Source organism: Rhodotorula graminis (assembly GCF_001329695.1).
Source record: "Rhodotorula graminis WP1 unplaced genomic scaffold RHOBAscaffold_9, whole genome shotgun sequence".
Lineage (NCBI taxonomy): Eukaryota > Fungi > Basidiomycota > Microbotryomycetes > Sporidiobolales > Sporidiobolaceae > Rhodotorula > Rhodotorula graminis.
In genome coordinates this window covers 529,302-556,697 of record NW_017264936.1, presented here as the reverse complement: position 1 = coordinate 556,697, position 27,396 = coordinate 529,302, and the positions used below count along the sequence as shown (strand labels likewise).

The window sequence follows — 27,396 nt, the reverse complement described above, 5'->3', positions numbered from 1 at the left end:
TTGAGCTGCGCGTGCGAGCGGTTTGGGTCCGAGACGGTCGGACTTGCCTGGAACAGGTTCGCCTCTGCAGAGCTGGGCCACGAGCTCCGTTGAACCTCTACCCTAGTTAACCATTTAAAGCGGATCTTACTCTATTCTGCCCTGCAAGGGCAGCCCAATCCGACCGTGTCACGGCCGGCTGGAAGGAAAAAGAAGGTGCAGCCTTGGGGGGATGGTCCCGCTGATGATGCTACTGATGCAATATCGCATATCTGACTCCATTACCATCAAGGTATGCTATTGAATGGTCCCTGTGCCAAGCGGTAGGCTGGGGGACCTCTGCCCCATTGAGCTGCGCGTGCGAGCGGTTTGGGTCCGAGTGAGGCCAAGAGGCTTGGTCTGGCTGATGATGCTACTGATGCAATATTGCGAATCTGGCTCCATTACCATCAAGGTATGCTATTGAATGGTCCCTGTGCCAAGCGGTAGGCTGGGAGACCTCTGCCCCATCGAGCTGCGCGCGCGAGCGGTTTGGGTCCGAGACGGTCGGACTTGCCTGGAACAGGTTCGCCTCTGCAGAGCTGGGCCACAAGCTCCGTTGAACTTCTACCCTAGCTAACCATTTAGAGCGGATCTTACTCTATTCTGCCCTGCAAGGGCAGCCCAATCCGACTGTGTCACGGCCGGCTGGAAGGAAAAAGAAGGTGCAGCCTTGGGGGGATGGTCCCGCTGATGATGCTACTGATGCAATATCGCAAATCTGGCTCCATTACCATCAAGGTATGCTATTAAATGGTCCCTGTGCCAAGCGGTAGGCCGGGAGACCTCTGCCCCATTGAGCTGTGCGCGCAGACGGTTTGGGTCCAATTGGGGCCAAGAGGCTTGGTCTGGCTGATGATGCTACTGATGCAATATCGCAAATCTGGCTCCATTACCATCAAGGTGGACTATGAAATGGTCCCTGTGCCAAGCAGTAGGCCGGGAGACCTCTGCCCCATTGAGCTGTGCGCGCAGACGGTTTGGGTCCGAGTGGGGCCAAGAGGCTTGGTCTGGCTGATGATGCTACTGATGCAATATCGTAAATCTGGCTCCATTACCATCAAGGGGGGCTATTCAACGGGCCCTGTGCCAAGCGGTAGGCTGGGAGACCTCTGCCCCATCGAGCTGCGCGCGCAAGCGGTTTGGGTCCGAGTGGGGCCAAGAGGCTTGGTCTGGCTGATGATGCTACTGATGCAATATCGCAAATCTGGCTCCATTACCATCAAGGTATGCTATTCAATGGTCCCTGTGCCAAGCAGTAGGCCGGGAGACCTCTGCCCCATTGAGCTGTGCGCGCAAGCGGTTTGGGTCCGAGTGGGGCCAAGAGGCTTGGTCTGGCTGATGATGCTACTCATGCAATATCCCAAATCTGGCTCCATTACCGTCAAGGTATACAATTGTATGGTCCCTGTGCCAAGCAGTAGGCCGGTAGCCCTGTTCCTCATGGGGCTGTGCGCGCAGACGGTTTGGGTCCGAGTGGGGCCAAGAGGCTTGGTCTGGCTGATGATGCTACTGATGCAATATCGCAAATCTGGCTCCATTACCATCGAGGTAGACTATGAAATGGTCCCTGTGCCAAGCAGTAGGCCGGTAGCCCTGTTCCTCATGGGGCTGTGCGCGCAGACGGTTTGGGTCCAAGTTCAAGGAGTTCAGCCGTTCCACCAACTCAAGAGACTGGCTTGAGAGCAAGGGGAAGAGTGTCCTCCAGCCGCGGCTCTCCGTGGTTGCTTGAGAGAGGCAAGCAATATAAGCCAAAGTACTCGACGAGAGCAAAGCAATCAGGTGCAAGGAAGAGAGGCTTGAGTGCTCAAATGGTCGGCTCAAACGCTCTGAGGCAGCAACCGTTACCTTTCATCCGGCGCATGCAGCAGAGAGTCAGAAGACCAGGCGCAAGTTGAAGGGAGCCAGCCCTGTCATTTTACTAGATCGCTCACAGCCAAAAAGCTAAGCACATTCAAGATGGATCCTTGAATGAAGACAGGCTACATGAACTCCTTGTAGTCTCAACCAATTGGTATGGCGGCTGCAGCCAGCTTGGCTAGACAAGAGCAAGGGGCCAATCCTTGCACAAGTCGGAGTGATTGCGGAGCGCCCTCGTGTCCGGCTCAATGGTCGCCTCTTCTTGACGTTGCGGTCAGGTAAGCGGTGAGAGTTTCCGGCCAGCTGGAGGCAGAGCTTGGCGGGAAGCCTGCGGCGAGTGGACAGTGCCGCTCTTGCGCACGAGCCCCTGCTGGCGGCCTTCTCAAGCGGGGCAGGCTCGCGTGGGCGCCCGGTTGCGACAGTAGGTCTCTCGCATGCCACGCTCTCTGTGCTGCAGTTGGCTTGGTTGAGAGACGCCAGCGGCTGAGAGCCGAACCTGCCGACACGGAGAAGGCAAGCGAGGAAACGAGGCACACAGTGGGCGGGTCGGGACCGACGTCGCCGCACTTTCGCTTAAGCGTGAGCGCGGTACTAGGTCAACGGTGGGCGCGCCTGTGAGATTGCCCAACAGAAGCAGCCCGCGCGAGGGCCGGCTCAGAGTCCACCAAAAAGAAAGAGTCCCGCCGCGCACGCGAAGAGGAGAGTTCGACTGCCGCTGCTTCGCAGCAAAAATATATGATGTCTGTGGGATTCGAACCCACGCCCTTTCGGACCAGCGAGATCATGTCAACCTGAAGCTGGCTCCTTAGACCACTCGGACAAAACACCCATCTGCTTGAAGGGCGGGAGATCATAACGGTACAGATAAGCTTTGCGCGCAGCCGGCGGCCGTCGAATCGAGCCCGAGGAGAAGTCGAGGCAGGACGAAGGGCGCCTCTTCCTCTGCCTCGCACCATCGCGGGCCCGTCTCTCGCGACACAGTCACGCCCAACTTGACCACGCCGAGCCCCTTCCACCCATAGCGCACTCGATGCAACTCGCCGAACGCCCGCTCCACTCGGCCTTCTCAACTCGGAGCGGTCCGTGCGTCGTGCTGGGAGAACGGCCGTCGAGCGGGCGCTTTCGCCAGCCGGACGTGTCGAGACGACCGTGAGCTGTTTGCGGGATCCAATACAGCGCAAACACGAGAGCACGCTTCCTCGCAGAGTCGCTTCCGGCGCCGTTGCTTCTCGGCGCGCCTCTCCTTGCTCGGCAAAGGGGCGTGAGCAAAACTCACGCAAGAAAATGTCTGAGCAGTGTCGCGCCTGGTCGATACTGCGAGAGACTGCCCCGACCGCCTTCGTCGTAGGGAGCGCTCGACGGCTTCGCACCCAACATCGGACGAGCGGGACTTCCGAACGAGCAGCTCTCCGCTCTCTCGTGGATCGGAACGACAAACTCGCCAACGACAGAGTCGCCAACGACAGACTTGCAATGCAGTCCCTGAGGAAAAGCCGGGGCCGCACCTGCTCGACGCTCACCTCGACGGTCCTACGGCCGGCGGCTTGCGTCGACGTCGGGACTAAAGTGAAACTCGCTCGCACGCGACGCACGGTCCGCCTCGCGGCGCACCTCGTGACGGCGCGCCTCGTCCTGGCGCGCCTCGAAGACGTCCGGGAGCAGGCTGACGGAGGCAGAGAGCTGGCCAAACCTCCTGCTGGAGGGCGTGGAAGCCCGTGTGCAGCCGCGCGACGTCGTCGACGAGCCCCTCGTCAGTTCACGGCGCTTGCTCGCTAGTCCTTCCTCGCTTGAGCAAGCGCCGTCTTGAGGTCGGTCGACGTCCACTTTGGGCCGCGAGAGCCCCTGCTGGCGTCGCGCGCGAAGCGAGCCCACCGGTCCTGGACCTGAACCGCCGACGGCGGCGGATCGAGCTGCTGGACGCCGTGCTCGTCGAGGCCCTTGGCGATGCGGATGGCGGTGGCGAGCATCTTGACCATGGGCTCGCTCGCGCCGAGGGGCAGCTTGTGGGGCAAAGCGGCGCGGCTGGTCCACGGCGCGCCGAGGAGCGCCTTGTCGACGATGCCGGGGGAAAGGGTAGCGGCAGATCTTGGTGAACTCGGCTGCTTTGGGCATCTGCGAGCTTGTCGCGAGCGAGCGAGCGAGAGCGGGAGAGCGAGAGCGGGAGAGCGAGCAACTCGAAGCAGAGAGAGGGGAGCGAGCGCAGCTCGCGCATCTCTCGCGCGCTCGCGGGACGAGGTGACCAAGCATTTATCGGTACAACACGCCTCGCTCTACTGCGTCGCCCTCCCTCGCCCTCGCACGGCCCGCCCACCATTGTCCCCCGCCCCTGGGCGCCTGCGCGCCGACCGAGCCCACCTCCCAGCTCCACCTCAAACTCACTCGGGCACCTCCTTGGGGCTGACGATGCCCTGCCGCAGGACGTAGTAGACGATCGAGGCGTCCTTCTCGATCATGGCGAGGTAGATCGTGGGCGAGTCGGGCGGCGCGGCGGCATCTGCTGAGGGCGCTGAGGGCGTGGACGAGGGGAGGGAGGTGGAGGAGGGCGAGGGCGAGAAGCGCTTCGCGACGGCGTCGAGGACGGAGCTGAGGCTGCGTCGAGTGGGCAGTGTGTGAGTCACGTGCGGGAGAGCGCGAGCAGGAGAGGAAGAGAGAGGACGCACGCGGCGAGAGAGGTTGGCTCGTTGAGCGCCATGGGGAGGACGACGGCGGGCAGGGCCTGCGCGCGCACGGGAGCAGGTCAGTACGCTCTCGATGGACTGGACAACAGCGAGACAGAGTCGGCGCACGCGTTTGGGGAGCCGGGGCCTGCCGCGGACGACTGCACAGCCGCACTCTTCGAGGTCGACGACCTCGACGTCGCGCCACTGCTGGGCTGCGCACAGGTGCGAGGGTCAGTTTAGGCGGTGGTACGAGGCGTCGAGGAGGTGCGGCTCACCGAGCGAGAGGTCGACGGCGGCCTGGAAGAGGGCGCCGGCTTGGCGAGGGTAGCGCTTGCACGCGGGGGCGACGAGTGGGAGCTGCGCGCATGCGAGAGGGTCAGCTGAGTACTGTCGAGGAGCGTGGAGAGGCGCAGTGCGCACCAGAGGGTGGTTGGCCGACATGGTGATGAGGAGAGCTGCACCTCATCAGAGCGAGTCGCGCTCTCGGCTGTACCACTCTCTCGACTCGGCTAGGAGCCAGTACTGCCGCCCTAGCCTGTACCAGAGCACCCTCGACCACCGACCCACGCCATGCTCGGCTCGATCCAGGTGCGCCCACCGCCTCCCCCTCCTCGCTCAACCCCTCGTCCCCGCGCTGACGCCTCCTTCCCACCGCACCCACTCGCACCGCAGACCCACTTCTGGGCCGTGCGCGACTACCTTGCCCCGGTCCTGCGCGACTCCAAGTTCAAGGAGACGGGCCGCCTCACCCCGGACGAGTTCGTCGCCGCGGGCGACTTTCTCGTGTACAAGTTCCCGACGTGGCAGTGGGAGGGCGGCGACCCGACCAAGGCGAGGGACTTCTTGCCCAAGGACAAGCAGTACCTCGTCAGCCGCAACGGTGCGTCCATCTTCCCTCCCCTCTCCTCCTCGCCCCCACCTCGGCTTGCCCGACTCGAACTGACCCAGCGCGCTCGCAGTGCCCTGTCTCCGACGCGTCTCGCAGCTCGGCCAACAAGGCGGCGCGGGCGACGAGTACGCCGAGATGCTCATGGACTTTGCCGAGGGTGGCGGCGCGGCGGGCGACGAGGGCGACGAGTGGGTCGCGACGCACACCAACGCCCAAGGTGCGCCCCCTCTTCCTCCCTCTAACACTCTACGACCCGGCCTGACACACCTGCACGACCCGAAGACCCGAACTCGACGACCGACATCCCCTCGATGGGCGACATCCCCGACGCCGACGACCTATCCTCGTCCTCGGGCGTGGACGGCGTCACCTCTTCCCTCGCCGACACGTCGCTCAACCCGAACGCCGCCGCCGCCGCACGAGACGAGGTGCCCGACTTTGACGACATCCCCGACATGGACGACGAGGCCGGCGGGGCAGGCCTGGTCGAGGACGACGACGATGCGGCGGTCCAGGTCGAGCCCTCGTCTCTCAGCGGCGGCGGCACCCGGTGCGTCCTCGTCTCACCTCCTCGCCCCGCCCTCGCTCGACCCCGATCGTGAGCAGCAGGCGTAGACCGTCAGAAGAGGCACGCACTGACGCGGTCCTCTTCCACGCGCACAGGTCCGACAAGCTCGTCCAGGTGCGGACGTACGACTGCATGATCTCGTACGACAAGTACTACCAGACGCCGAGGATGTGGCTCCTCGGGTACGACGAGGTGCGTCCTCGTTCTTCCCTCTCGAGCCGAGGATCGCGAGCCGCACTCACGCTTTCCCTCCTCTCCCTCGCCCTTGCCCGTCACCGCCCCTCCATTCCTCGCATTCACCCTTTCGTCTATGCCCTGCCTCTCCTTGCCCACGCCTTTGTCCTCTCTCGACCTCGCGCATCTCGTCTCGCGCCCTCCTCTCCCTCGCCTCTCTCCTCCTCGCCCTCGCCTTCGCCCCTCTCCGGTCTCGCCCCGTCCAGGTGCGCTCAAGCCGACTCGCCAGCTGTCTGGCACGTCACGGAGCGAGTCGGGCAGCACTGACACCTTCCTCGTCCTCACCCTCTCTCGCACCTCCTCTCCTCCCTCGCCCGCCAATCCCTCCCTCTATCCCTCTCCTCCCCTCTCACGCAGCACAAGCGCCCTCTCCCGCCCACCTCGGCCCTCGACGACGTCTCGTCCGACCACGCGCTCAAGACGGTGACGATCGAGCCGTTCCCGCACAGCGGCGCCGGGCTCTCGATCGCGAGCGTGCACCCGTGCAAGCACAGCGCCGTCATGAAGAAGGTCATCGAGCGCATGGACGGCAACGTGAGGGAGATGCAGCGCCGGGCGAGGGCTGAGGGCCAGGGGCAGGGCGAGGGGCCGCCGCACAAGGAGAAGGAGAAGGAGGAGAAGAAGGGCGGCGGGAGCAGGTGGCTCGGGCTCGGGAAGAAGAAGGACAAGGAGGCTGCGGGAGCGAAGGACGGCTCGGGCGAGGGTATAGCGGGAGCGGACGCAGACGACGAGGGCCTGCGCGTCGAGCAGTACCTGCTCGTGTTCCTCAAGTTCATCAGCACCATCAGTGCGTCTCCCTCTCTCTCCCTCTGTGCGCCTTCACACACTGGCCCCTGACCACGGTCGCCGTGCCCGCAGCGCCGACGATCGAGGTCGACTCGACGGCGAGCATCGTCCGTCTCTCTCTCTCTCGCTCTCCTGGCTTCGTCTCGCGCTCGGCCGACACCGACTCTTCCCTTTGCCCTCGTGCAGTGATCCTGCTCCACCCGTCGCCTCCTCGGCTCGCCCAGCCTCGCCTCGCCTCGCCTCGACTCGACCCGACTCGGCGCTGGTCGCCTTCTCGTCGCTCGGACCCCTCGTCTCGACGCGGCGCCCTCGTCTCGACGCGGCGCCCTCGTCCTCCCTCCCCCACGTTGACCGTCGTCCTCGGCCTCCTCGGTTACCCTCCCTCCCCCCTCGTTCGCCTTCCTTGCCCTTGCCCTTTATCTCTCCATTGCGCCGCCGTCTTTGCCTCCCTCCCTCCCCCTCACTCGTCGTACCCCCTCTCGCGCGCGCTCTCGCTCTGCAAGTCGCTGTGCCTCTCTGCAGCCAGACCACGAGAGAGAGGGACCTCGAGACGTCTCGTTGCAGAGCGCTGCCAAGACGTGCGCAGAGACGGGCGCGCAGGGTCTGGGCACGAGGACGAGAGGAGGGAGGGAAAGTACGACAAGCGGAGGAAAGGCAGGGGCATGACGAGGACGACGGACATGCGGTGCGAGGGAGAGAGGGGGACAGGCTAGACAGAAGCTGCGCGAGAGAACCGAAAGGAAAGGAGTGGCACAGGCGAGTGCGAGCGCGAGCGCGAGCGCAAGCGCGCGAGGGGTGGCCGGCAAAGTGAGGGAGGGGGACGAGTACAAATGAGGGAAGGTATGACAGAGGGTCGCGAGTACGACTGGCAGATAGGAGGTGATTAATCGTGGTGGCGAGTGAGGTGGAAGGAGGGGGAGGAAGGCGACGTTGGCCATGTCGGCGGTCGAGCGAGGTGTGCTCAAAGCTCCTTGAGCTGCAAGAGAGGATAAAGGTTCATCACTCAGGCGCTCAAGGGGGGCAAGAAAGAGGAGGTAGGAGGGGTGCCACGCACCGCGCGGTAGATTCCCCAAAGCGTCGTGCCGCCCGGCCCGCTCATGCGGCCCAACTCGAAGCGGAGCCGGTCGTAGTCGCGGTCGGCGAGCCGGACAACGACGGACTTTGACAGGTCGATGTCGCCGAGGCCGTGATCGTAGAGCAGGTACTCGCGGTGCGGGAAGAAGTCGAGGGCGAGGTTGTTGACAAAGTACACTTGCTCGACCTTGTACGTCTTGATCGAGGGCGGGAGCGACGCGAGAAGGACGTCGAGCGCCACCGTCGACGGGCTGAGTGTGGTCTGCAGGCCGGCGACAGGCTCCTTGGGCCCGAGGTGGACGGTCTGGAGGTGCTCGAGGTGCGACAGGCCGGCGACCCATTCCGGGAGCGCCGCGGTGAACCTGGCGCCAGGTTTGGCGTTCAGGTGCACTGACTTGAGATTGACAAAGTTGGTGAGGAGGTCGGGTCCACCGAACTGCGACAGGCCGACGTTGATCCACAGGTGCTTGGTCTCGCTCGGGTCGATGCAGGGCGAGAGGAGGTGGGCGAGGCTCGGCTGGCCGCCCATGCCCTGGTCGTTGAAGTAGAGCGCCTCGAACCGGCGCTTGCCCGTCACGACGACCTGGCCCGCAGGGAGGGGCGCGGCCCACGTCGACTGGATGTGCAGGTACTCGAGCTTGACGAATGCGTCGAGCGCACTACCGAGCTCAACGACGCCGATGTCGGAGCGCGAGACGTCGATGTTGGTGCCCAAGACGACATGGAGCCCCAACGACTCGAGGGTGGCGGCCATGGGCAAGCGCGCGAGTTCGATGAGGTCCTTGACGTGGCGGAACGCGAGGCTCTGGCCGCTGCGATCAAGAAGTCCGAACTGGAGACCGCAGTTGAGGATCTTGAGGGCACACGAACAGCCTTTGAGGATCGCGAGCATGTGGGAGACCCATCCGGCGGATGACTGGTCGGCGGCTTGCAGCTGGAAGACGAGGGAGCGCACGTGTGAGAGCAGGTCGCGGCGCGCGGCGAGCTCGGTGGCGAAACGGCGGTTGCGATCGGTGCAGACGATGGCCGTATAGTTCCAGATGACGCGACGGCCGTACTCGAAAAGCTGCTTGCTGGCGAGCGACAGGCGGCCCCCGATGACTAGGCGGTCGCCGACGCCCTCGTTCTCGAGGTAGCCGACGATGTGGTCGATGATCTCGACCGGCAGGCGGATGCGGGTCGAGCCGCCCTATGGTGCACAAGAGCTGTCGTCAGCTCCTGAACGGCGGCCTTGCCCAAGCGAAAAGGGGGAGAAGGCGGACGCACGCGGCTCTGGGGGATCCGACGGCCTCGCCGAGGCGGGATCTCAATGCTGAACCTCGCTGTGCGCAGGAGACCAGGTCAGCTCTCGTTCGGTCGGCCTGCGCTCATGCTCGCGCCGAGGGCTGAGGGGGAAACGAGAGGACGCACTCATGCTCGTGTTGAGGGAGGCGGCCCTAGACGACTGGAGGACGAGCACGGCTACCTGCGGGGCGTCGTGGAGGCGTGTTAGCTCCTTCAGAGGGTCCTATGCTCTCCCGCCACCTGGCAGAGAGGGAGGAGGACGCACCACTTGACGCGATAGATGAAGACCGCGAGAGGCCTCGACAGGAACGACAGAGCGACGGGGCCTTGCCTGGACGCGACAGGACCGATGAAGAGCACGATAGAAGAAGCTAGCGGGGTCGCCACAGCGGTCCCAGCGGTGGGACGATGTGCGAGGATGAGGAGGGGGAGCCAACCCGCCGCCTGCTCCACCTCTCGACGAGTTGCGCCTCTCGCTCGCTCGGCCTAGCTGCCGAGAGCCAGCGGATACGCTCAAGCTTGCTGTGCCGCGTATCTCCGCGCTCGCAAACTTCGCTGAGCCCTCGCCAACGAGCCGGACCACGCGCACCAGCCGGCCCCACCTGAGCTCCTCGCGCGACGACGCCGCACGGCCAGTGTGCCCGCAAGACCGCCGCCATGTCGACACCGAGCGTGCTCTTCAACGCGGCCGCGCTCGACGTCGTCGTCGCCGCGCGCCCCGACCTCGTCGCCTCGGCTCCTCCTTCGACCTCGCTCGCCAACCTCGGCGACGCAGACCTCGCCAGTCGCACCGACGCGTGGGTCGACGCCCTCCTCAAGGCCCCCAGGCGTGCCGCGCTGTACCACGACGAGCGCCTGCAGTTCCACCTCGTCGTCTCGCTTCCCCCACCCCCTCCTTCTCCCTCCTCCTCCTCAGCAGCATCGTCCGCCCTCACACGCCGCCAGGCCGCAGCCCTCCTCCTCGACTCGCTCCCGACGACCGCGCACCTCCAGATCGCCGCCGACCTCGCCTACGTCGACCCGACGACGCCGCCGCCCCTCCCTCAGCGCACCTCTTCCCTCCACGGCGCGCGCGCTAGCGCCAGCCCGGTCCTCGCCCGCGCGCCTCTCACGCCCGCACCCGACCCGGCCCACGCCGCCGCGTCGACGCCGACGCGCGAGGCGCACGCCGGCGGCGCGAACGAGGTGCACATCGCGCGGGCGCACCCGCAGACGGGCGGCGAGGGGGCGCGCGTGTGGGTTGCGCGAGGGCAGGGCGAGGGCGAGTGGGTCGGCGTGTGGCTCCTCGAGTGCGACTTGCGTACGTCCCTCGCTTTCCTCCTCCTCTCGGCCGCCTCCCGAGCTCTCGCCCTGACGCTCCTCCTGCCTCGACAGCGGCCGTCCGCACACAGCTGCGCGACCCTCGGCTCGCCATCACGATCGGTGTCACGCTCCGGGACGACCCCAAGCTCGCGCTCCTCCTCGACCGGGCCAAGGACGGCGACGCGCCGGCGAGAAGTGCGGCGGGCGAGGACGCTCTCGAGCTGGGCGCGGGCGAGGCGGACGATGACGAGGAGTACATGGAGGACAGCTACGACGGTGCGTCCTCTCTCATCTTCCTCGTCAACCGCGCGGGCCTGACGCTCTCCCTCGCGCAGACGTCAACCTCCTGTCCGCGCTCGCGCCCATCTCGTCCCACCCGCTCCACCTCCCCTTCTCGCGCCTCTCCTCCTTCTCCCCCCAGCCTCCCCCCTCGCTCCCAATCCCTCGCTCGCGCACCGTCTCGATCTCGCACACGCGCACCATCTCGGCCAGCTCGTCGACCTCGTCCTCGTCCGGCGACCCGTCGCACCGCGCCGCCGCGCACGCGCACCACCCGTCGCTGCGCCGCTCGGTCCGGCGGGTGCTCCCGCTGCGGCCCGCAGTCCACATCGACCTGCGCGCTGTGCCGTGCCCCGTCGGCGCCCTCGGGCTCGCAGACGGCCAGGGCGTCTTTGCGCAGCACGGCGCCGGCGTGCGCGGCGGCGGCGGCGGCGGTGGCGGCAGTGACGAGGACGAGATGGGCCTCGTGCTGTCCGTCGAAGTGCGCGGTGCGGCGGCGAGGGCGCTCAGCGGCGGCGCGGGCGCAGAGGACGCGCAGGACGAGGCGTTCGTGGTCGACGAGGTCGAGCTCGTCGTCGAGGGCGCCGCGACGCCGCGCTCGATCGCGCCCTCGCACGCTCCTGCGTCCTCAACAACGGCGCACGACCTCGAGGTGCGCCTCGTCACTCGGCCGACGTCAACTTCGACCGCGCCCGGCCGCTCGTCCCTCGACCTGCGCCTCGCGGCCGGCTCGCCCGCGCAGCACAACTTTGTGTACGCGCTCGCGCGCATCCCAGGTGCGCCAGCGGGGTCGCTCGCTGCCGCAGGAGCAGGAGGAGCAGGTGCGGAGGCCGGCGCCGCGACGAGCGTGCCGCGCGTCGTGGCGCTCAGCCCGGCACTCGCGCTGCAGGGCGGCGGGCGGTTCGGCGGGCCGGGCATGGGCGCGGTGCTCGATGAAGAGGACAAGGAGGAGGACGAGGAGCGCGGCACCAGGGGTGAGAGGCGGGCGAGCGCTGGCGGCGCGGCGGGGAGGAGCGCGCTCGAGCGCAGGGTGACGGTGGTCGTCACGGGGCGGCCCGTCGTGCGGCGCCGGCGACGAGTCGCGCAGGTGGGCGGCTACGACGTGCCCGACGGTGTGGGCGAGGGCGAGGGCGGCGACGTCGGTCTGGAGCGGGAGGAGGACGTCGACCGTGACGAGGCGGCCACGGCGCCGTTCGCCTGTCGGTGGCACACGACCCTCGACATCTCGTCCCTCGCCTTCCCTGCCTCTCGGCCTCACCGCGCCGCCTTCGCGACCCAGTTCGCCCCAGCTACCCACCCCGCCGCCACTCGCCCGACCTCGATCGGCGCCGCCCTCCCCTTCCTCCCTCCCTCGCACGCCGCCGGGCGTCTCCCGCTCCGCCCCTCGCCCTCGACCAACGTCCAAGTCGAGTCCGTCGCCGGCTCGAAGCGCCACACCATGTCGTCGCTCGCGGCCCTCTCGCTGCGCTCGCCCGTCCTGAACCGCAAGAGCGCCGGCTTCGCGCCGCCGCCCTCGGCGCGCCCGTCCTCGGCCGCCTCGTCGTCGGCGCGAGCGCTCCCGCCGACGCCGGGCGCGCCACCTGCGCCTGCACCGACGCCGTCGCTCGTCGGCCCGGCGGCCAAGCGGTTCTTCTCCCTCCCGCCGGGCAGCGCCGAGCCGAGCTCGTCCGCGTCTGCCGCCTCCTCGACGCCGCACGTCGCGACGCCGCTCCGAACCGAAACGCCGTCGCCCATGCACAGCGTCGCCGGCGGCGCGACCGCGAGCGGGATCGGCAGCGCCGTCGCGGCGGCGGCCAAGCGCGTGAGCCTGCCGAGCTCGATGAGCGGGTCAGGGAGCGCGGCGCGCCTCGATGCGCGGCCGAAGGAGACGAGGCGCACGAGCTGGATGAGCGGGCTCGTGCCGGGCGGCGCGAGCAGCGTCGGGAGCGGCGCGCCGTCCCCTCAGCCGCCTGCTGCGGGCGAGCGCACGAGCTGGCCTGCCGGGCCGTCATCGTCGACGCTCGGCCTCGGTCTCGACGACCCGGCTCTCGCGCCGCAGGCTGACGGCGTAGCCGAGCAGCCGCGTCGCCTGCCCGCCCCGCCGCCGTCGTCGCAGCAGCAGCTCTCGGCCGGCAACCTCCTCATCTCGGTCTCGCTCGTCCCGCTCCGCACCGCCAAGTCCCGTCGTGCGCCTTTCGACGGCGCAGGAGGCGACAGCGCGTCAACCGGGCCGTCATCGACCTCGACCGCAGCCGCCGCCGCCGCAACCGGGCGCACGAACGCCCACCTCCCGCCGGCGGTCCTGCCCGGGCTCGCCTTCTCTCGCGCTCCCTCGCCGGCGCCCGTCGCGGCACCCATGGACGGTGCAGCCGAGCCGCATGCGACGCCGCGGTTCGCGTTCCCGGCCTCCCAGCCGCCGTCCGGGTCGCCGTCGCCGAGCGCGAGCCCGCTCCCGTCACCGCCGCTCGTCCAAGTCCACGACGGCGAGGCGGCCCTACGCGCACAAGCAGAGCGCACCAGTCGGGCGACGTCGCGCATGCCACGGGTCAACCTCCTCGACGTGTTCCTCGTCGAGGTGTTCCTGTTCAACCACAGCGACCAGGTCAAGCGGTTCACGGTCGGCGTCGGCAGCGCGGCGTCGTCTGCGGCGGCGGCAGCAGGAGCAGGGGCAGGAGCGAGGAGAGGCCGTGTTGACGACGACGAGAAGGTTGCGAGGCTGGTGCCGCTCGAGAACGACGTCCGCATCGGGTGCGTCCGCCTTTCTCTCTCTCCCTCTCCTCGGATCGGCCGCTCGGCTCTCGTCTCTGCGACACTGGACCTGACTCGCTCGCGACCTCGTCGCTCATGTGCGCAGGCCGCTCGCCCCCAACTCGTGCGCCTCGGTCGGGATCCGCTTTCTCGCCATCCGGCCCGGCGCCCACGTCGTCGAGGCGCTGCGGGTCGTCGACCTTGCCGACGGGAGCGAGACGATGCTCGAGCGGCCGCTGTGGGTTGTGGTTGAGTAGCGAGCGAGGGCGTGTAGAGTTCGGCGACTTGCACAGCCCGAGCACCTGTTTCTCGCATTCTTTTCCGCTATCGCCGTCCCTCTCGCCAGCAGCAGAAAGGGAGAGAACATCTCGACTTGCACAGAGAGTGGGGTATCCTTGAGCACGCCTGCTCGTGCGCATCTACTTGTCCGCCTCGGCCTCGGCGGCCGCCTCCTCCTCGAACGTGACGAGCACCTTGCCCTCGGGGACGAGGTCGCCCTCCTTGACGACGACCTTGGCGACGACGCCCGCCTTGGGTGCGCGCAGGACGTGCTCCTGCGAGAGAGGAGAGCGAGCGTCAGTCGCGCGAACTCGGCGACAAAAAGAGAAAGAGAGAGATAGAGAGGGGCTCGAGCGCACAGTCTTCATCGCCTCGACCGCGACGAGCGGTGCACCCTCCTCGACGTGCTCGCCCTGCTTGACAAACACCTGCACAATCTTGGACGCTGCGGCGACACGAGAGGGTCAGAATAGTGCTCGTGCTGGGCAAGGAAATCGAGGAGAGAGGAAAGAGTAGACGCACGCATGGGTGCCCTCGCGCCACCTTTCGCCGCCGCGCCGCCCGCTGCCGCCGCTCCGACCTTGCTCATCCAGCTCGGCGGCACGACCTTGACCGCGCCCGCGAACGCCTCGGCGCCGTTGAACAGGTGGAGCGTCTCGCCCTGGACGTCGCCCGGCGTCGACGCGACGGCTGGAGGAGGCGCCGAGACGATGTCGACGCGAGAGAGGGTCGAAGAGAGGTGGGCGAGGAGGGTCGTCGCGTTGGGCGCGGTGGAAGAGCTGGGCGAGAGCTCGGGCGAGACGTTCGAGAAGAGGACGGCGTCGTCGGCGGCGGCGGACGAGCCGGCGGTCGGGGTGAGCTCGACGTCGAGGGCGCCCTCGAGTGCAGAGCCGTCCTGCTGCAGGCTCGGCCCAACCTTGGCCGTCGTGAGGACGTCGTTGCCCTCGGCCTCGCCCTTGCCCTTGACGCCGGCGAGCTGGTACTCGCGCCAGTACCGGCCCTCGCCCTGCGAGCCGATGCCGGCGCGGAACCCGGCGAGCTTCGAGTCGGTCCAGGCCGACTGGTGGCCGAGGCCGGCAAAGTGGGCGCGCTCGCGCTCGGCAAGGAAGAGGGCCGAGGCGCCGAGGGTCGATGCGGATGCGGGCGGAAGAGGCGGGAAGAGCGAGTCGTAGTGACGCTGCAGGAGGTGCGAGCAAGAGTCAGTCACGAGTTCTTTGTCCCGCTCGAGACTCCCAGAGAGGGCGGAGGAGGCTCACAGGGATGAACGCCGTGTCGACCTCGGCCTTCCCAAACGCCTCGTTGGCCGCGAGCCGTCCGAGGAACTCGAGGTTGGTCGCGGGCCCGACGACCTGGTACTCGTTGAGCGCCTTGCGCAAGGAACGGAGCGCGGCGGCGCGGTCCGTGCCCCACACGATGAGCTTGGAAAGGAGCGGGTCGTAGTGGACCTGCACGCGGCGCAAAGTGTCAATCTCTGCGCTCGAGACGCGCCTGCGCTCGGGATACAGGGAGTGACAGGGACGCACGCTGATCTCGTCGCCCGATTCGAAGCCCGTCTCCATGCGCACCGTCTCGGACGAAGCTGGTGGGCGGTGGTGCAAGAGGAGGCCCGTGTCGGGGAGGAAGCCGCTGCGGGTGTGCGGAGGTCGTCAGTATCAGTCCGCTCCGTCCTCGTCGGAGCGTGGCAGGGAGAGAGAGAGCGAGACGCACTTGCGAGGGTTCTCGGCGTAGACGCGACACTCGAACGCGTGGCCCGTGCACGTGATCTCGCTCTGCGACAGCGGGATCGGGTTGCCCGCCGCGACCTGGACGTGTAGCTAGAGGTCAGTACTCGTGTGAGGCACAGGAATACGGTAGAGAAAGTCGGGCGCACCTCGAGCTGCCACTCGACGAGGTCGACGCCCGTGACCATCTCGGTGACCGGGTGCTCCGGACGGCGAGGGCGAGGTCAGCCAGGCTCGTCGAGCGAGACGAGGCAGAGGACTCGCAGACGCACCTCGACCTGCAGGCGGACGTTCATCTCGCAGAAGAAGAACTCCTGGATGTTGTCGGCGTTCAAGATGAACTCTGCGCGTCGGGAAGGCGAGGCGAGCCGTAAGTGCTCGTTCCGGACCTCTCACGACCGACGCTCAGGGGAAGGGAGACGCACCGACCGTGCCCGCACCCCGGTAGCCGACCGCCTTGGCCGCTTTCCTCGCCTCCTCGTACAGCCGCTCGCGCAGGTCTTGCGGCAGGCCAGGCGCCGGCGCCTCCTCGATGATCTTCTGGTGCCGGCGCTGGACCGAGCAGTCGCGCTCAAAGAGCGACAGGTGGTTGCCGTGCGAGTCGGAGAAGATCTGGACCTCGACGTCTGCGCGCAAGGGCGGGAGGTCAGTCTCGAGTTCCGCTCTGGATGAGGTGCTTGACGGCTCGTGCGCTCTCGCACGGGAGATCGGCTGAAGGAAGAGGGAGGAGGAGAAAGTGCGAGAGGGAGAGAAGGAGGACGCACGACGTGGCCGCGTGATGTACCGCTCGAGCAACACCTCGTCGTCGCCAAAGCTCTTTCGCGCCTCCCTCTTTGCGCTCTCGAGCTGGCCCATAAAGTCGTCGCGCTTGTCAACAATCTTCATGCCCTTGCCGCCGCCGCCCGACACGGCCTTGATGAGGACCGGGTACCCGATCTCGTCGGCGCGCGCGAGGAGAAAGTCGGGGTCTTGGTGCGACCCGGCGGGCGTCGAGGACGGATCAACTTGCGAGGGGTGCCAGCCGGGGACGCAGGGGACGCCGGCGGCGAGCATGATCTGTGAGGGGTGCGAGCGAGGTCAGGAACAGGTCGCAACCGTGCGAGAGCGCCCGATGGGGCACGAGGCGACGCACGTCCTTCGACTCGCTGCAGGACGGTAGGTCGCTCAAGTCAGTTGACGCTCGTCTGGATGAAGATGGGCGAAAGAGGGAGACGCACGCCTTTGAGCCCATCGCCCTGATGGCCTTTTCCGGCGGCCCGATGAACGTGATGTTGTTGTCCTTGAGCAGCTTGGAGAACTCGGCGTTCTCGGACAGGAAGCTGCAAGGGGCTCGCACAACGTGAGTACACCGCTCGACGGGGAAAGAGGGCAACATTCGAGAGAGGTAGGGAAGACGGACCCGTAACCCGGGTGGATGGCCTGCGCGCCGCTCTTGCGGCAGATCTCGATGTACTTGTCCATGCACAGGTACGACTCGCTCGATGGCGCAGGGCCAATGTTGTACGCCTCGTCGGCCTGCGTCGACTCGACGAGGTCAGTCTGGCTCTCGCGCCGAGCAGGTCGAGAGGAGGTGGACGCACGAGCTTGACGTGCATCGAGTCCCGGTCGGCATCGCTGTAGACGGCGACCGTCTTGATGCCGAGCTTGCGCGCCGTCCTGAAGACGCGGCACGCGATCTCGCCGCTGCGCGAGAGAGGGACGAGGAGGAGCGAGTCAGCAGAAGGCGCGAGGGCGGAGTGAGAATGGCTCCTGTGGCCGGGACGCACCGGTTGGCGACCAAAATCTTGTCGAACAGCGGCTTGCGGGTGCTGGGAGCAGACGCCGACCCGGGAGGCGAGGTCGAGGTGAGGGTCGAGGCATGCCGACGAGCGAGGTGGGGGAGAGGTGTCGACGCTGTCGACCAGGGCGCGCGAGGTCAGTGTGGGCTCTTCGTAGGGGCTGCACAGAAATGCAAGAGGGTAGACGCACACGTCGAAGAGGGCTTGAGGAGCGTGCTGGTGGAGGGCGAGAGCTTCGGGTGCGTCGCCGAGAGCCGGGCGGGGACGACACAGCGAGTGCCGCCGGTGCGGTGTAGGGCGGCAGTCGACGCGTTGCGGTGCTGCTGAGCGATGCGCTTCATGGCTGCGGTGCTTGGCCTGTGAGCAGGGGAGGGAGAGGGGAGCCAAGGCGGAGGAGGAGGAGGTGGGGAGCAGCACGCGCCTGGCCGGCTCGGGATCCCGTTTCTCTGTCCGAGCCGAAGAAAGCGCGCACGGTCCGCTCTCTCTCGATGCGGCTTTCTCCTCTCGACGACGCGACGACGAGGAAGCACGACGAGAGAAGAACGACATGCGCAGATACAGAGGCCCGGGGGGAAGAGAGCAAACACGGAGAGCTACAAACGAGAGAAGGGGGAATCTATCGCAAACGGCAGACCAATACGGTGCGCTCCGTCGCTCACCGACGACGAGAGCGCGAGAAGACGAGAGAGAGGAAAGAGAGAGAGAAGGGGGAACGACAGGGAAGGGAAAGTGTCCGAGAAGAGAAGAGTAGCCGACGGCTCGAGCGCGCTCAGGCAGCGCACGTCTCGCCCTTTTCCTTGATGCGCCAGCTCTTGACAGACTCGACAGTCATGCCGCGCTCCTTGGGGTCCTCCGGCCACGTCTCCTGCCACTTGGCGCGGTTGTTCCAAAAGTCGCGAGCGGCGTTCTGCGGGACCGGGAGAGAGAGAGGGTCAGTGTCAGGAATTTGAGGACGGTCGACACGAGAGACAGATAGGGCGAGAGAGAGGGGACGCACAGGTGCGCCGTTGCTCCAAGGCTTGTCGCCCGAGTCCGGGAACCAGCCGTTCGTGCCGCCGACGGCGACCGAGAGGATGAGGTAAAAGTCCTGGTCGAACGGCGCCGCCTTGGCGACGTTGGCGGACGCCTCCCACGGGTTGACCGCGATCGAGCCGTTGACCTGGGCCGACGAGAGCGAGCCGCGGTCCCAGAACGTCTGGTCAAAGTTGACGCGCTTGATGGCCCTCGAGCGCTGGTTGTTCCAGAACCGCATGCCCTTGGGGTCCCAGTCGAGGCCGTAGGTGTAGTACGCCTCGTCGACGTAGCGGCGCTTGAGCAGGAACTGGCCCGTCGTGTCCTTGTACCGGTCCGACTTGAAGTCGAGCCCCCAGTGGAGCGCCGACCCGATGGCGTTGACGGTGCGGTCCCACGAGTGCTTGACCCGGTTGCCGCGAGTCTCGACGATGTCGACTGCGAGAGAGAGAGGCGAGGGTCAGCTCTTGAGAGGGAGGGAAGGAGGGGAGGAAGGGAAGGAGGGGAGGAAGGGAAGGAGGGGCGCGACAGAGAGGGGGACGAGGACGCACTCTCGCCCGATGCGGGCCACTCGCCGTAGACGTTGTCGCGAGGGAGCATCCAGACTGCGAGAGGCGAGTGGCGAGGAACGAGAGAGAAAGGGAGGAGGGGAAAAGGGAGGGAAACGAGGTAAGCGACCGCGCTCGGTGACGGGCAGGTAGAGAGAGTGGAAGACGCACTTGCGGGCCAGATCCAGTCGCCGGTGGGCATCTTGGCCTTGACCTCGACTCGACCGAAGCGGATAGATTTCGACAGGCGGGTCGTCAGGCGCGCCGACTGGATGGGCGGGATGACCGAGTAGTTTCCGACGGTCGAGTTGGAGAAGGCGACGCAGTCGGACAGCTTGTCGGACGTGCAGGTGCCGTCGGCCGTCAGGTTCATGACAAAGCCGTTCGTGATGGCGTCGACGCCGAGGCGGTCCGAGGTGAGGGTCGGGGCGATGATGAGCTTGCCGTCCTCGACGTACGAGTTGTTGGGCGATGTCGTCGTCATCTCGAACTCGCCGTTGCCGAAGCCGCCGACTTGGACCTCGTGGTGCCAGATGGACGAGTCGAGCGTGTCGCCGTCAAACTGCTCATTGAGGACGAGGCAGTACTCGTGCTTGGGCACAGACAGCCAGGCCGTGACTGCGAGAGGTCGGCGTCGGCTCGGGCTTGGGTAGGGCAGACGTCGAGCGAGAAAGGGGGACGCACCGATGAGCGCTGCCGCCGACAAAAGGCCAGGCGAGGAGAAGCCGAGACACGTCCACCTCGTCTTGCGCAACGTGCTCTTGCCGACGGGTGTGTCGAACCAGGGCGTTCGTGCGTTGAGGTCGTCGGCTGAGGGTGGGGCAGGCACGAGGGAGGATAGGAGGGGAAGGTCAGCTTGGAAGAACGGCGAGAGGGCGTGAAGGAAAGGGGAACGCGACGCACGGTGGGCGTGCGTCTTGCGCCAGAGACGAGCTGGACGACGGCGAGCTGTGCTGCGACTCGTGGTCGACATGGGCGAGGGGAAGGAGGCCGCCGGCGCAAAGTGGATGCCAGAGCCGGACGAGGAAGAGGAGGAAGAGGGGGTTCGGGGCGAGCTGGCCAGGCTGGCATCCGAGTTGGTGCGGGGGATGGTCGACGACATGTCGGCGGGCGAGCTCGTGCACGGACGAAGAAGAAGAAGAGGAGAGAAGAGCGAGCGAGATCACAGAATAACCCTCGCCGGCCTCGCGTCGTGCGCGCGAGTCGAGGCGGCTCGGACGAGCGGCGACCCGGCGCCTGGCTCGAACGAGGAGCGAGGGTATGTCCGGACAGCCATCGACCAACGCTGTGCGACCCTGCGCCCCCTTGTAACCCCACGCTGCCGCGACGCAGTCGCCTGCAGGTTGCGGCAGGCGAGGCGAGGTCCCTGGCCAGCGGGCGTCCGCCAGCAGGGCGAACGAGGCTCTTGATGATGAAGGCCAGCAAGGCTCTCCAGCAGCGCGAGCAGAGACTGCCCCATGTCTGGCAGAGCGAGGGGGAGGACGAGGTGAAGCCAGAGGACGAAGGGGAGTTTCAAGTTTCAACGCCGAGAGCAAGCTCGAACGAGAAGGCGTGATGCGGGGCGCATTAGACAGCCGTCGGCCGAGACACGTCAGCTTCACCAGTGTCAGCGGTGGGCGAGGGTCCGTCGTCCCTTGGCTCCGCTCGCATCCCCTCGTCGGCCGGCCGTCGAGGCCTTTGTCGTGCTTGGGAGAGCCTTGCCTCTCAGCTTCCTCTTCCAGCACGCTCGCCTTGATGAACACCGTGCGCTCCGGTTGTCTGTCGGAGATCACCCTCGTCTCACCCTTCTCCTCGCCGCCTCTTCTCGCGCTTCGAGATTGTGCACCGGCGTCCCCCTCAAAGGGTTCCGCCTGGCGGACGTGCGCACAAGACACGGCATGACCGGTGTGCGACAGCTCGACGAGGGCGCCGCGACCGCGGGCGCCGGGGCTCAAGCGCTTCTCGACTCGCAACAGCTGCGAGTGCGGCAGGTCCTCCCTCCTCAGCGCCTGTCTCTCGCTGGCCAGGAGTGCGCCCTCGTGCATCTCGTGAGCTCCGGTCGAGTCGTGCGGGCTCACCGGCGCCCGGACATGCGCGATCAGGCCGGGAACGCGACCGACGCCTCGCCCGCTCGCCCGCTCGTTCGTCGCGCTCAACGCTCCACGGCCTGCGAGGCTTCTCGTCGTTCTCTCTCTCTCTTCTACACCACCTCCCTCGCCCCTCGGCGACGTCCGACAGACCCAGCCCGTCTCGCACGACCGCGTCAAGGCCATCCTCCATCTTCCTCTTCGACCTCTCGCCGTCGGCCTCGCCTCGCCTCACCAGCTCTAGCGCCCTCGACAAGTCATCAGCATGGTGTACGTCCGTGTCTCTCCCTTCTGAGGATCCTCGCCGTCGTCACGAGCTAACCCATACTCGCCCGTCGCAGCGACATTGGGTCACAGCCTCGCTCGCTCGCATCTCGGCTCTTTGGCCGCAAGCCTGCGCCTCCTGTCGTCGAGGACGACGCCAAGTTCGACGAGAAGGCCGACGACATCGACATGCTGCCCGAGCTTGTCAACGGCCTCCAGGTGCGTCCAACACTCGCGCCCCTCCCCCCTTCCCGACTCGCGTTCAACAAGCTGACTTGGCCTTGTCGTCGCAGGCCGAGGTCTCGTACAAGTTCATGGCCGAGCACACGTACCAGATGTGCCTCGAGAAGCGCTGGATCAAGCTCAGTACCGAGAACGTCGATAGCGTCGGCATCCGCCTCGGCAAGCGGCGGTACATCACGTTCCCGGAGGACCAGCGTGACGCCGCCTTTGGCGAGGCGCTCAACGGCCTCAACTGCGAGATCGCCGTGACCTACAGCGCCGACGTCGTCCGGGTCATCGTCGGCGCCCTTCACCCCGACCTCGACTCGTTCTCGCTCGACTCGGTCACCCAGATCCAGGTCGTCGACGACATGTCCAAGTTCGTCCTCTCTTCCTTTGCCTCGTAGTCGACGTTAAGGGCGTCGCTAAACATCCAGGCTAACCTCTCGTCTCTGCAGCCTCGCCCGCGCTCGCGTCGCCCAGCACGCCTGCTTCATCCGCAACGAGCGCCGCCTCGTCATCTGGGCCGACAAGGTCTCCGAGCTCAAGGACACGGTCGCCGACCTCGAGGCCAAGCTCGTCGACTACGTGTTCAACTGCACGCTGCGCCGAGGCCGCCCAAGTCGGTCGACGACCCAGTCGAGCCTCACGACCTTGTCGACGCCTCGCGACCCGTTCCAGTCGTCGCCGTCGCTCACCGGCATCACCGAGGAGGCGTTCGCCGAGGGAGAGAAGGGCGAGTCGCTCGAGGACGGCATCATCCCGCACGATGACCGCACGCTCCCCCTCTTCCACTCGGCCTACACGGGCCTCGCCGTCGCCCTCAACCTCACGTTCTGCGCCCTCCTCATCCGCGTCGGCCTCTACGAGTACCTCCTGAACGGCAAGAACGACTACCTGCGACTGTGCATCATCGCGGCCGTCCCGTTCCTCGTGCGTCCCCTTCCCCTTTCCCTTGCCCTTGCCCTTTCCCTTCCTCCTTCGTCTCGACTAGAGATCGTACTGACGAGCTCGTCTGCCACAGTTCTTCGTCATGTGGGTCTCTCGCGGACACTTTGCCCCTCGCCCCCTCATTGGTCGCCCGCGCTCGACACCGGGTGCTGACTCTGTCATTTCCCAGCCTCTTCTTCAGCGAGAACGTTCTCGGCATCAGTCAGTCCCTTCTCTATCGTGTGCCTCGAGCTCGACTCGAGGACTGTCTGCTGACATCCTCGACTCGCCAACGCAGTTCTTCAGCTCGTCGCCCCGATCGGCCAGATGGGCCGCAACTCGCTCCACTACTCGGCCGTCGCTCCTCCTCGCCGCTACGTTGGTCAGCTGCCGCACATGACGATCATGATGCCCGTCTGTACGTCCCCCTTTCGTCAATCCTACCTGTCGTCCGACGGGACCTTCTCAAGTCGAGACACCTCGCTGACTGTCCATCTCTGGCCCGCAGACAAGGAGTCGCTCGACGAGGTCCTCGCGCCCACCATCGAGTCCGTCTCGCAGGCGATCCGCACGTACGAGCTGCAGGGCGGCACGGCCTCGATCATCGTCTGCGAGGACGGCATGCAGCTCGTCGACGCCGACGAGGTCGAGAAGCGCAAGGACTACTACGACAAGTGGACTGCGGCTGGGTCGCTCGCCCCAAGGAGAACCGCGCCGGTCGCTTCAAGAAGTCGTCCAACCTGAACGTCACGCACGCCCTCTCGCTCCGCATCGAGCACCTCATGGATGAGCGCCGCCCGACCGACGTCGACAGCCTCGCCGCCTGGTCCCTTGCCGACGAGGACCGCCTGTACGAGTCGGCCTTTGCCGAGGCGCTCAAGGAGAAGGACGACATCATCTGGGGCAACGGCAACATCCGCATTGGCGAGCTCATCCTCATGTGCGTCCCCTCCTCCTCCTCCTCCTCCTTCCTCGCGTTCCTTCGTGCGCTTGTCACCGGCAGTCGCAGAGACTGACACGTCCCTCTCGGACTTGGCCCGCAGGATCGACTCGGACACGCGCGTGCCTCGCGACTGCCTCCTCGACGCCGCCTGCGAGATGCAGGCTTCGCCCGAGGTCGGCGTCCTCCAGCACTGCTCGGGCACGTTCCTCGCAGGTGCCGGCTTCTTCGAAAACTAGTGCGCTCGACCCTCTCGAGCCCGTTCAAGCCACGAGCCGGTCCTGACGCTCGGACCTCGTCCCGCAGCATCTCGTTCTTCACGACGTCGGTCAACTACAGCATCACGTGGGCCGTCGCCAACGGCTCGTCGAGCCCGTTCATGGGCCACAACGCCTTCCTGCGGTGGAGCGCGCTGCAGCACCAGGCGCAGGCCAACCCCGAGGGCAAGATCTGGTCCGAGGAGCACGTCTCGGAGGACTTTGTCATGACGCTCAACCTGTGCGTCCTCGCATCTCTTCGCCGTGTTCCTCGTCGCCAAGTCGCTGACTTTCCGCTCCCTCGCAGCGTCCGCGCCGGCTACATCACGCGATGGGCGACCTACTCGAAGCTCGGGTTCGAGGAGGGCGTCTCGCTCAGCTGCGATGACGAGCTCAACCGGTGGCAGAAGTACGCGTTCGGGTGCTCCGAGATGGTGTTCCAGCCGTTCCGGTACTGGTTCACGCGCGGGCCCATCTCGAAGCTCTTCACGAGCTTCCTCCGGGGCAAGTCGCCTCTGCCGTGCAAGCTCAGTTCGATCTCGTGAGTCTTGCGCTCTCTCTCTCCTTTGTACCCCTCTCTCTCTCTCGTCGCGAGTCCTCGCACGTGCAGCCGCCGTCCTCGTTCCCCTCGAACCGAGTTGACCTTCTCAACTCGACGTGCAGGTACATCGCCAGTTACTGGGCGCTCGCCGTCGCGTGCCCGATGGTCCTCGCGTTCTACTTCCTCGAGGGCGAGTTCATCTGGGACATGTCGGGCGCGTTCCGCCCGGCCTTTTCAACGCTCGTCTCGATCATCGTCGTCTTCGTGCGTCCTCTTCTTTCTCCCTGTCCTCTTCCCTCCTCTGTCGCTCTCGCAGCGTGTCCTCTGTCGCTCTCGCAGCGTGTCCTGACTCGTCCTCTCTCACCCCTCGCAGGCTGGTGGCTCGACGTGCGCGACCGCCGTGTCGCGGTACCGGTCGCAGAACGCGACGCTGCGCACGGCCCTGTGGCAAGGCTTCAGCAACGCGCCGGCGGCCGTCCTTTTCTTCACCGGCCTGTCGTTCCACGTCATGACCGCTTTGTTGGCACATGTGACCAGCTACAACATGGTCTGGTCAGCGACTAAGAAGGACCTCGAGATGCCGACGATCCAGGAGGAGCTGCCGGTCGTCTTCAAGCGCCACTGGTTGACGTTCCTGCTCGGGTTCAGCGTCGTCGCCGGGGCCGTCATCATGACGACGAGCCTGATCCCGCTCACGTGGCAAATCCCCGAGTTCACGATCATCTTCCCGCTCCTGTGGCTCTGCGGCGGACAGTGCGTCTCTCTCTTTCCTCTCGAGCTCGAGCGAGACCGGACCTGACGTCCGCCCACCTCGCAGCATCCTCTACCCTCTCCTCCTCAACCCGGCCATCATGCTCTTCCGCTTCTAGATCCCTCTCTCATGAACCGTCTCTCTCTCGACCTGTTCACCTGTCCACCTCCTTGTCTCCCTCGTCCTTGTATCCTCCCCGGTCCAAACTCGTCACCTCGTCTCGGTCTCTCAGGGTGTGTGTGGACCTGTGCATTGTCATCGCGTCTCTCGAGAACCTCGACTCGAGCGCGAGCAAGAGTGAAAGAGAGCGAGAGCGAGAGCGGTCGGTGCCTCGCGCGAGGGCGACGCACGAGCCTCTCCTCGCGTGCGGCCGCTCGCTCGCCGCCGCCTCGTCGCTGGGACCGCGCTGCTCGCGAGCTGAGCAGCAGAGCACGAGAGGCAGAGTCTCGCTGTCCGAGAGCGGCAGAGAGGAGGACGAGCGCCAGGCCCCCGACCGCCTTGCTCGCTCTCTCTCTCTTTCTCACACTCTCTCGGTCGGCGCGCTCGATGACAGAAACCTGCGATTAGCAATGCTCTAAAGAGTCCATACGATGCCCCTCCTGCTCCTGCTCGTGCTCGTGCGCTCGCCTCGCCTCGCCCTGCCCCTGCCGCCCTCCCTCGCCGACCCGACAGCGCTCAGGCCTTGACGGCCTCACGGCGCTTGAAGCTGACGTTCCTCGGCGCCTCGGGCATGACGATCATGGTCTGTGTGTGCGGGCGTGCGCGCGAGTCAGTCTCCGCCTTCTCGACGATGCCACTCTCGCTTCCGGCGCCGCGAGGGCCCCTCGAGCGAGAGACAGGAAAGGAGGGAGAGGGAGAGGGAGGGAGGGCCCGAGAGCGGCGAGGACGCACCGTGTAGTCGTTGCCGGGGAACTTTTGGTCGAGGGTCCACTCGTTCTCGCGCACGAGCGTCGCGATGATGGTGCCGAGCTGGACGTTGGCAAACTGCTCGCCGATGCAGCGGTGGCGGCCGGCGCCAAAGGGGAGGTCTGCGGGCGAGAGGGGCGGGTCAGTGCGGGGTGCGAGGTGGCGAGGGGGACGAGGACGAGGGAGAGAGACAGGGAAGGAGGGAGAGGAAGAGGGGAAGAGAGAGGAAGGGGAAGAGAGGGGAAGAGGGACGGAGCGAGGAAGAGGAGGGGAAAGAGAAAGAGAGAGAGAGAGAGAGAGAGGGACGCACAAGCGCTCTTGCCGCCCTTGGAGATCTTGCCCCACCCATAATCCTCCTCTCCCTCGTCCTCCTCGCCGGGCACCCTCGCGCCCTCACCCTGGTCCATCCACCTCTCGGGCCTAAACTCCTTGGCGTCAGGCCCCCAGATGCCCTCGTCGACCTGCGAGTAACCCGGGGCGGCGAGGACGAATTCTCCCTTTGGGACGACGTACTCGAAGCCCTCGGTGCGCTTGCGCCACGAGGCGGGCTGGTTGGGCTCGGCCGAGGGGGCACCGACCGTTGCCGGGACCGGGCAGTCGAGGATGATCTTGCGCATGAGCGAGTGGAGCGGCGGGTGGCACCGCAGGAGCTCCTTGATGAAGGCCATGAGGAGCGGCGTCTGGAGCGTCTCGTACTCGAGCTCGCGCCAGGTGCCACTCGCGGCGTCGTAAAAGTGCTCGACCTGCTCGGCGTACAGGCGGCGCTGCAGGTCGGGGAACTCGCCGAGGCGCAGGATGGCCCACGCGCCCGTCGCGGCCGACGTGTGCTGCCCGGCCATGAGGAGCGCGATCATGATGTGCGCAATCTGCTTGTCCGTCAGGGGCTCGCCCGTCTTGTACTGCTGGTCCTGCAGCGCCGTGAGCATGTCCAGAGGCGGCTGCGGGGCGGGTTTCGTTGGGTCAGTGAGTGCCCGTCACTCCCTGCCGCACACGCTCGCTCGCTCGCTCGCCCAGGCCCCACCAGAAAGAGAGAGAGAGAGAAAGGGAGGACGCACCTCGTCGGGCGAAGCACGGCGCTTCTCGAGGATCGAGATGTAGAACTCGCGCATTTTGAGCTGGGCGCGGTCGCGGCGGCGGTACGACGGGAGCGGCAGGTTGGGGAACACAAAGTTCTGCGTGGGTGCGTGCGGGCGAGGGAGGGCGGGTGGGTCAGTCCTTCCGTCATCGCGCCTTACGGCGCGCAGAGCCGGCTCGGTGCCGCCCCTGACACGCCGAGGGGAAAGAGAGGAAGAGCGAACTCACGAGCGGCGTAAACCCGCCATCGAGGTCGTGGTACAGCTGGGCAAAGCTCTTGTCCATGGCGGCGCGCACCTCGTGCCCCTGGAGCGTCGCCGACGCCGTCAGGATCGTGATCTCGCTCGAGGTCGTGAACGCGTCGATGGCCGAGCCCGTGGTCGTCGTCTGCGGGGCGGGCGGCCGGGCGTCCGTGGAAGGGTCAGTG

The 27,396-nt window shown here is 66.5% G+C and overlaps 7 protein-coding genes and 1 non-coding gene across 8 annotated transcripts; 3 read left to right on the top strand and 5 right to left on the bottom strand.

Annotated features, from left to right (window-relative positions):
* Nucleotides 1-2,614: 2,614 nt before the first annotated feature.
* Nucleotides 2,615-2,706, bottom strand: RHOBADRAFT_t76. The gene has a single exon. It is a non-coding gene; the product is annotated as a tRNA-Leu (tRNA).
* A 2,323-nt stretch (nt 2,707-5,029) lies between these two features.
* Nucleotides 5,030-7,532, top strand: RHOBADRAFT_66693 (uncharacterized protein). Its single transcript, XM_018419045.1, has 8 exons — nt 5,030-5,126; nt 5,211-5,418; nt 5,498-5,644; nt 5,710-5,977; nt 6,091-6,187; nt 6,587-7,016; nt 7,088-7,122; nt 7,202-7,532. The coding sequence occupies exons 1-8, from the start codon at nt 5,109-5,111 to the stop codon at nt 7,202-7,204; spliced, it is 1,206 nt and encodes a 401-aa protein (XP_018270033.1). The 5' UTR covers nt 5,030-5,108; the 3' UTR covers nt 7,205-7,532.
* Nucleotides 7,533-7,976: 444 nt separating this feature from the next.
* On the bottom strand, nt 7,977-9,503 carry RHOBADRAFT_45276 (uncharacterized protein; the record flags this gene model as incomplete). Its single annotated transcript, XM_018414574.1, has 4 exons — nt 7,977-7,991; nt 8,070-9,278; nt 9,356-9,411; nt 9,488-9,503. The coding sequence occupies 4 exons, from the start codon at nt 9,501-9,503 to the stop codon at nt 7,977-7,979; spliced, it is 1,296 nt and encodes a 431-aa protein (XP_018270032.1).
* Nucleotides 9,504-10,030: 527 nt separating this feature from the next.
* RHOBADRAFT_54561 (uncharacterized protein) lies at nt 10,031-13,938 on the top strand (the record flags this gene model as incomplete). The annotated part of the gene is made up of 4 exons (XM_018417386.1): nt 10,031-10,673; nt 10,748-10,951; nt 11,011-13,681; nt 13,788-13,938. The coding sequence occupies 4 exons, from the start codon at nt 10,031-10,033 to the stop codon at nt 13,936-13,938; spliced, it is 3,669 nt and encodes a 1,222-aa protein (XP_018270031.1).
* Nucleotides 13,939-14,034: 96 nt separating this feature from the next.
* Nucleotides 14,035-17,800, bottom strand: RHOBADRAFT_54560 (uncharacterized protein; the record flags this gene model as incomplete). Its single annotated transcript, XM_018417385.1, has 16 exons — nt 14,035-14,235; nt 14,320-14,405; nt 14,483-15,137; nt 15,217-15,405; nt 15,484-15,586; nt 15,668-15,762; nt 15,831-15,884; nt 15,954-16,024; nt 16,107-16,307; nt 16,446-16,737; nt 16,814-16,826; nt 16,899-17,000; nt 17,081-17,196; nt 17,262-17,364; nt 17,448-17,574; nt 17,650-17,800. The coding sequence occupies 16 exons, from the start codon at nt 17,798-17,800 to the stop codon at nt 14,101-14,103; spliced, it is 2,493 nt and encodes an 830-aa protein (XP_018270030.1). The 3' UTR covers nt 14,035-14,100.
* A 328-nt stretch (nt 17,801-18,128) lies between these two features.
* RHOBADRAFT_54559 (glycoside hydrolase family 16 protein) lies at nt 18,129-20,120 on the bottom strand (the record flags this gene model as incomplete). The annotated part of the gene is made up of 6 exons (XM_018417384.1): nt 18,129-18,366; nt 18,457-18,908; nt 19,022-19,075; nt 19,190-19,636; nt 19,703-19,828; nt 19,922-20,120. The coding sequence occupies 6 exons, from the start codon at nt 20,118-20,120 to the stop codon at nt 18,229-18,231; spliced, it is 1,416 nt and encodes a 471-aa protein (XP_018270029.1). The 3' UTR covers nt 18,129-18,228.
* Nucleotides 20,121-21,349: 1,229 nt separating this feature from the next.
* RHOBADRAFT_45272 (uncharacterized protein) lies at nt 21,350-25,107 on the top strand (the record flags this gene model as incomplete). Its single annotated transcript, XM_018414573.1, has 15 exons — nt 21,350-21,354; nt 21,426-21,567; nt 21,642-21,949; nt 22,029-22,503; nt 22,595-22,605; nt 22,691-22,722; nt 22,799-22,918; nt 23,009-23,145; nt 23,205-23,440; nt 23,544-23,678; nt 23,747-23,938; nt 24,005-24,238; nt 24,361-24,502; nt 24,612-24,991; nt 25,056-25,107. 15 exons carry the CDS (start codon nt 21,350-21,352, stop codon nt 25,105-25,107), a joined length of 2,601 nt encoding a protein of 866 aa, XP_018270028.1.
* A 557-nt stretch (nt 25,108-25,664) lies between these two features.
* On the bottom strand, nt 25,665-27,359 carry RHOBADRAFT_16174 (uncharacterized protein; the record flags this gene model as incomplete). Its single annotated transcript, XM_018412302.1, has 5 exons — nt 25,665-25,733; nt 25,881-26,017; nt 26,206-26,833; nt 26,951-27,067; nt 27,198-27,359. Coding segments are annotated over 5 exons (1,113 nt in total), but the record flags the coding sequence as incomplete, so codon positions are not given.
* Between the last annotated feature and the right edge of the window lie 37 nt (nt 27,360-27,396).

What these genes read in the sequence shown, in the direction of transcription:
- RHOBADRAFT_66693 (XM_018419045.1), top strand. An exon ending in GTACCTCGTCAGCCGCAACG is followed by an intron (nt 5,419 to 5,497) that starts GTGCGTCCATCT and finishes GCGCGCTCGCAG; the next exon opens with TGCCCTGTCTCCGACGCGTC. An exon ending in CTCAGCGGCGGCGGCACCCG is followed by an intron (nt 5,978 to 6,090) that starts GTGCGTCCTCGT and finishes CCACGCGCACAG; the next exon opens with GTCCGACAAGCTCGTCCAGG.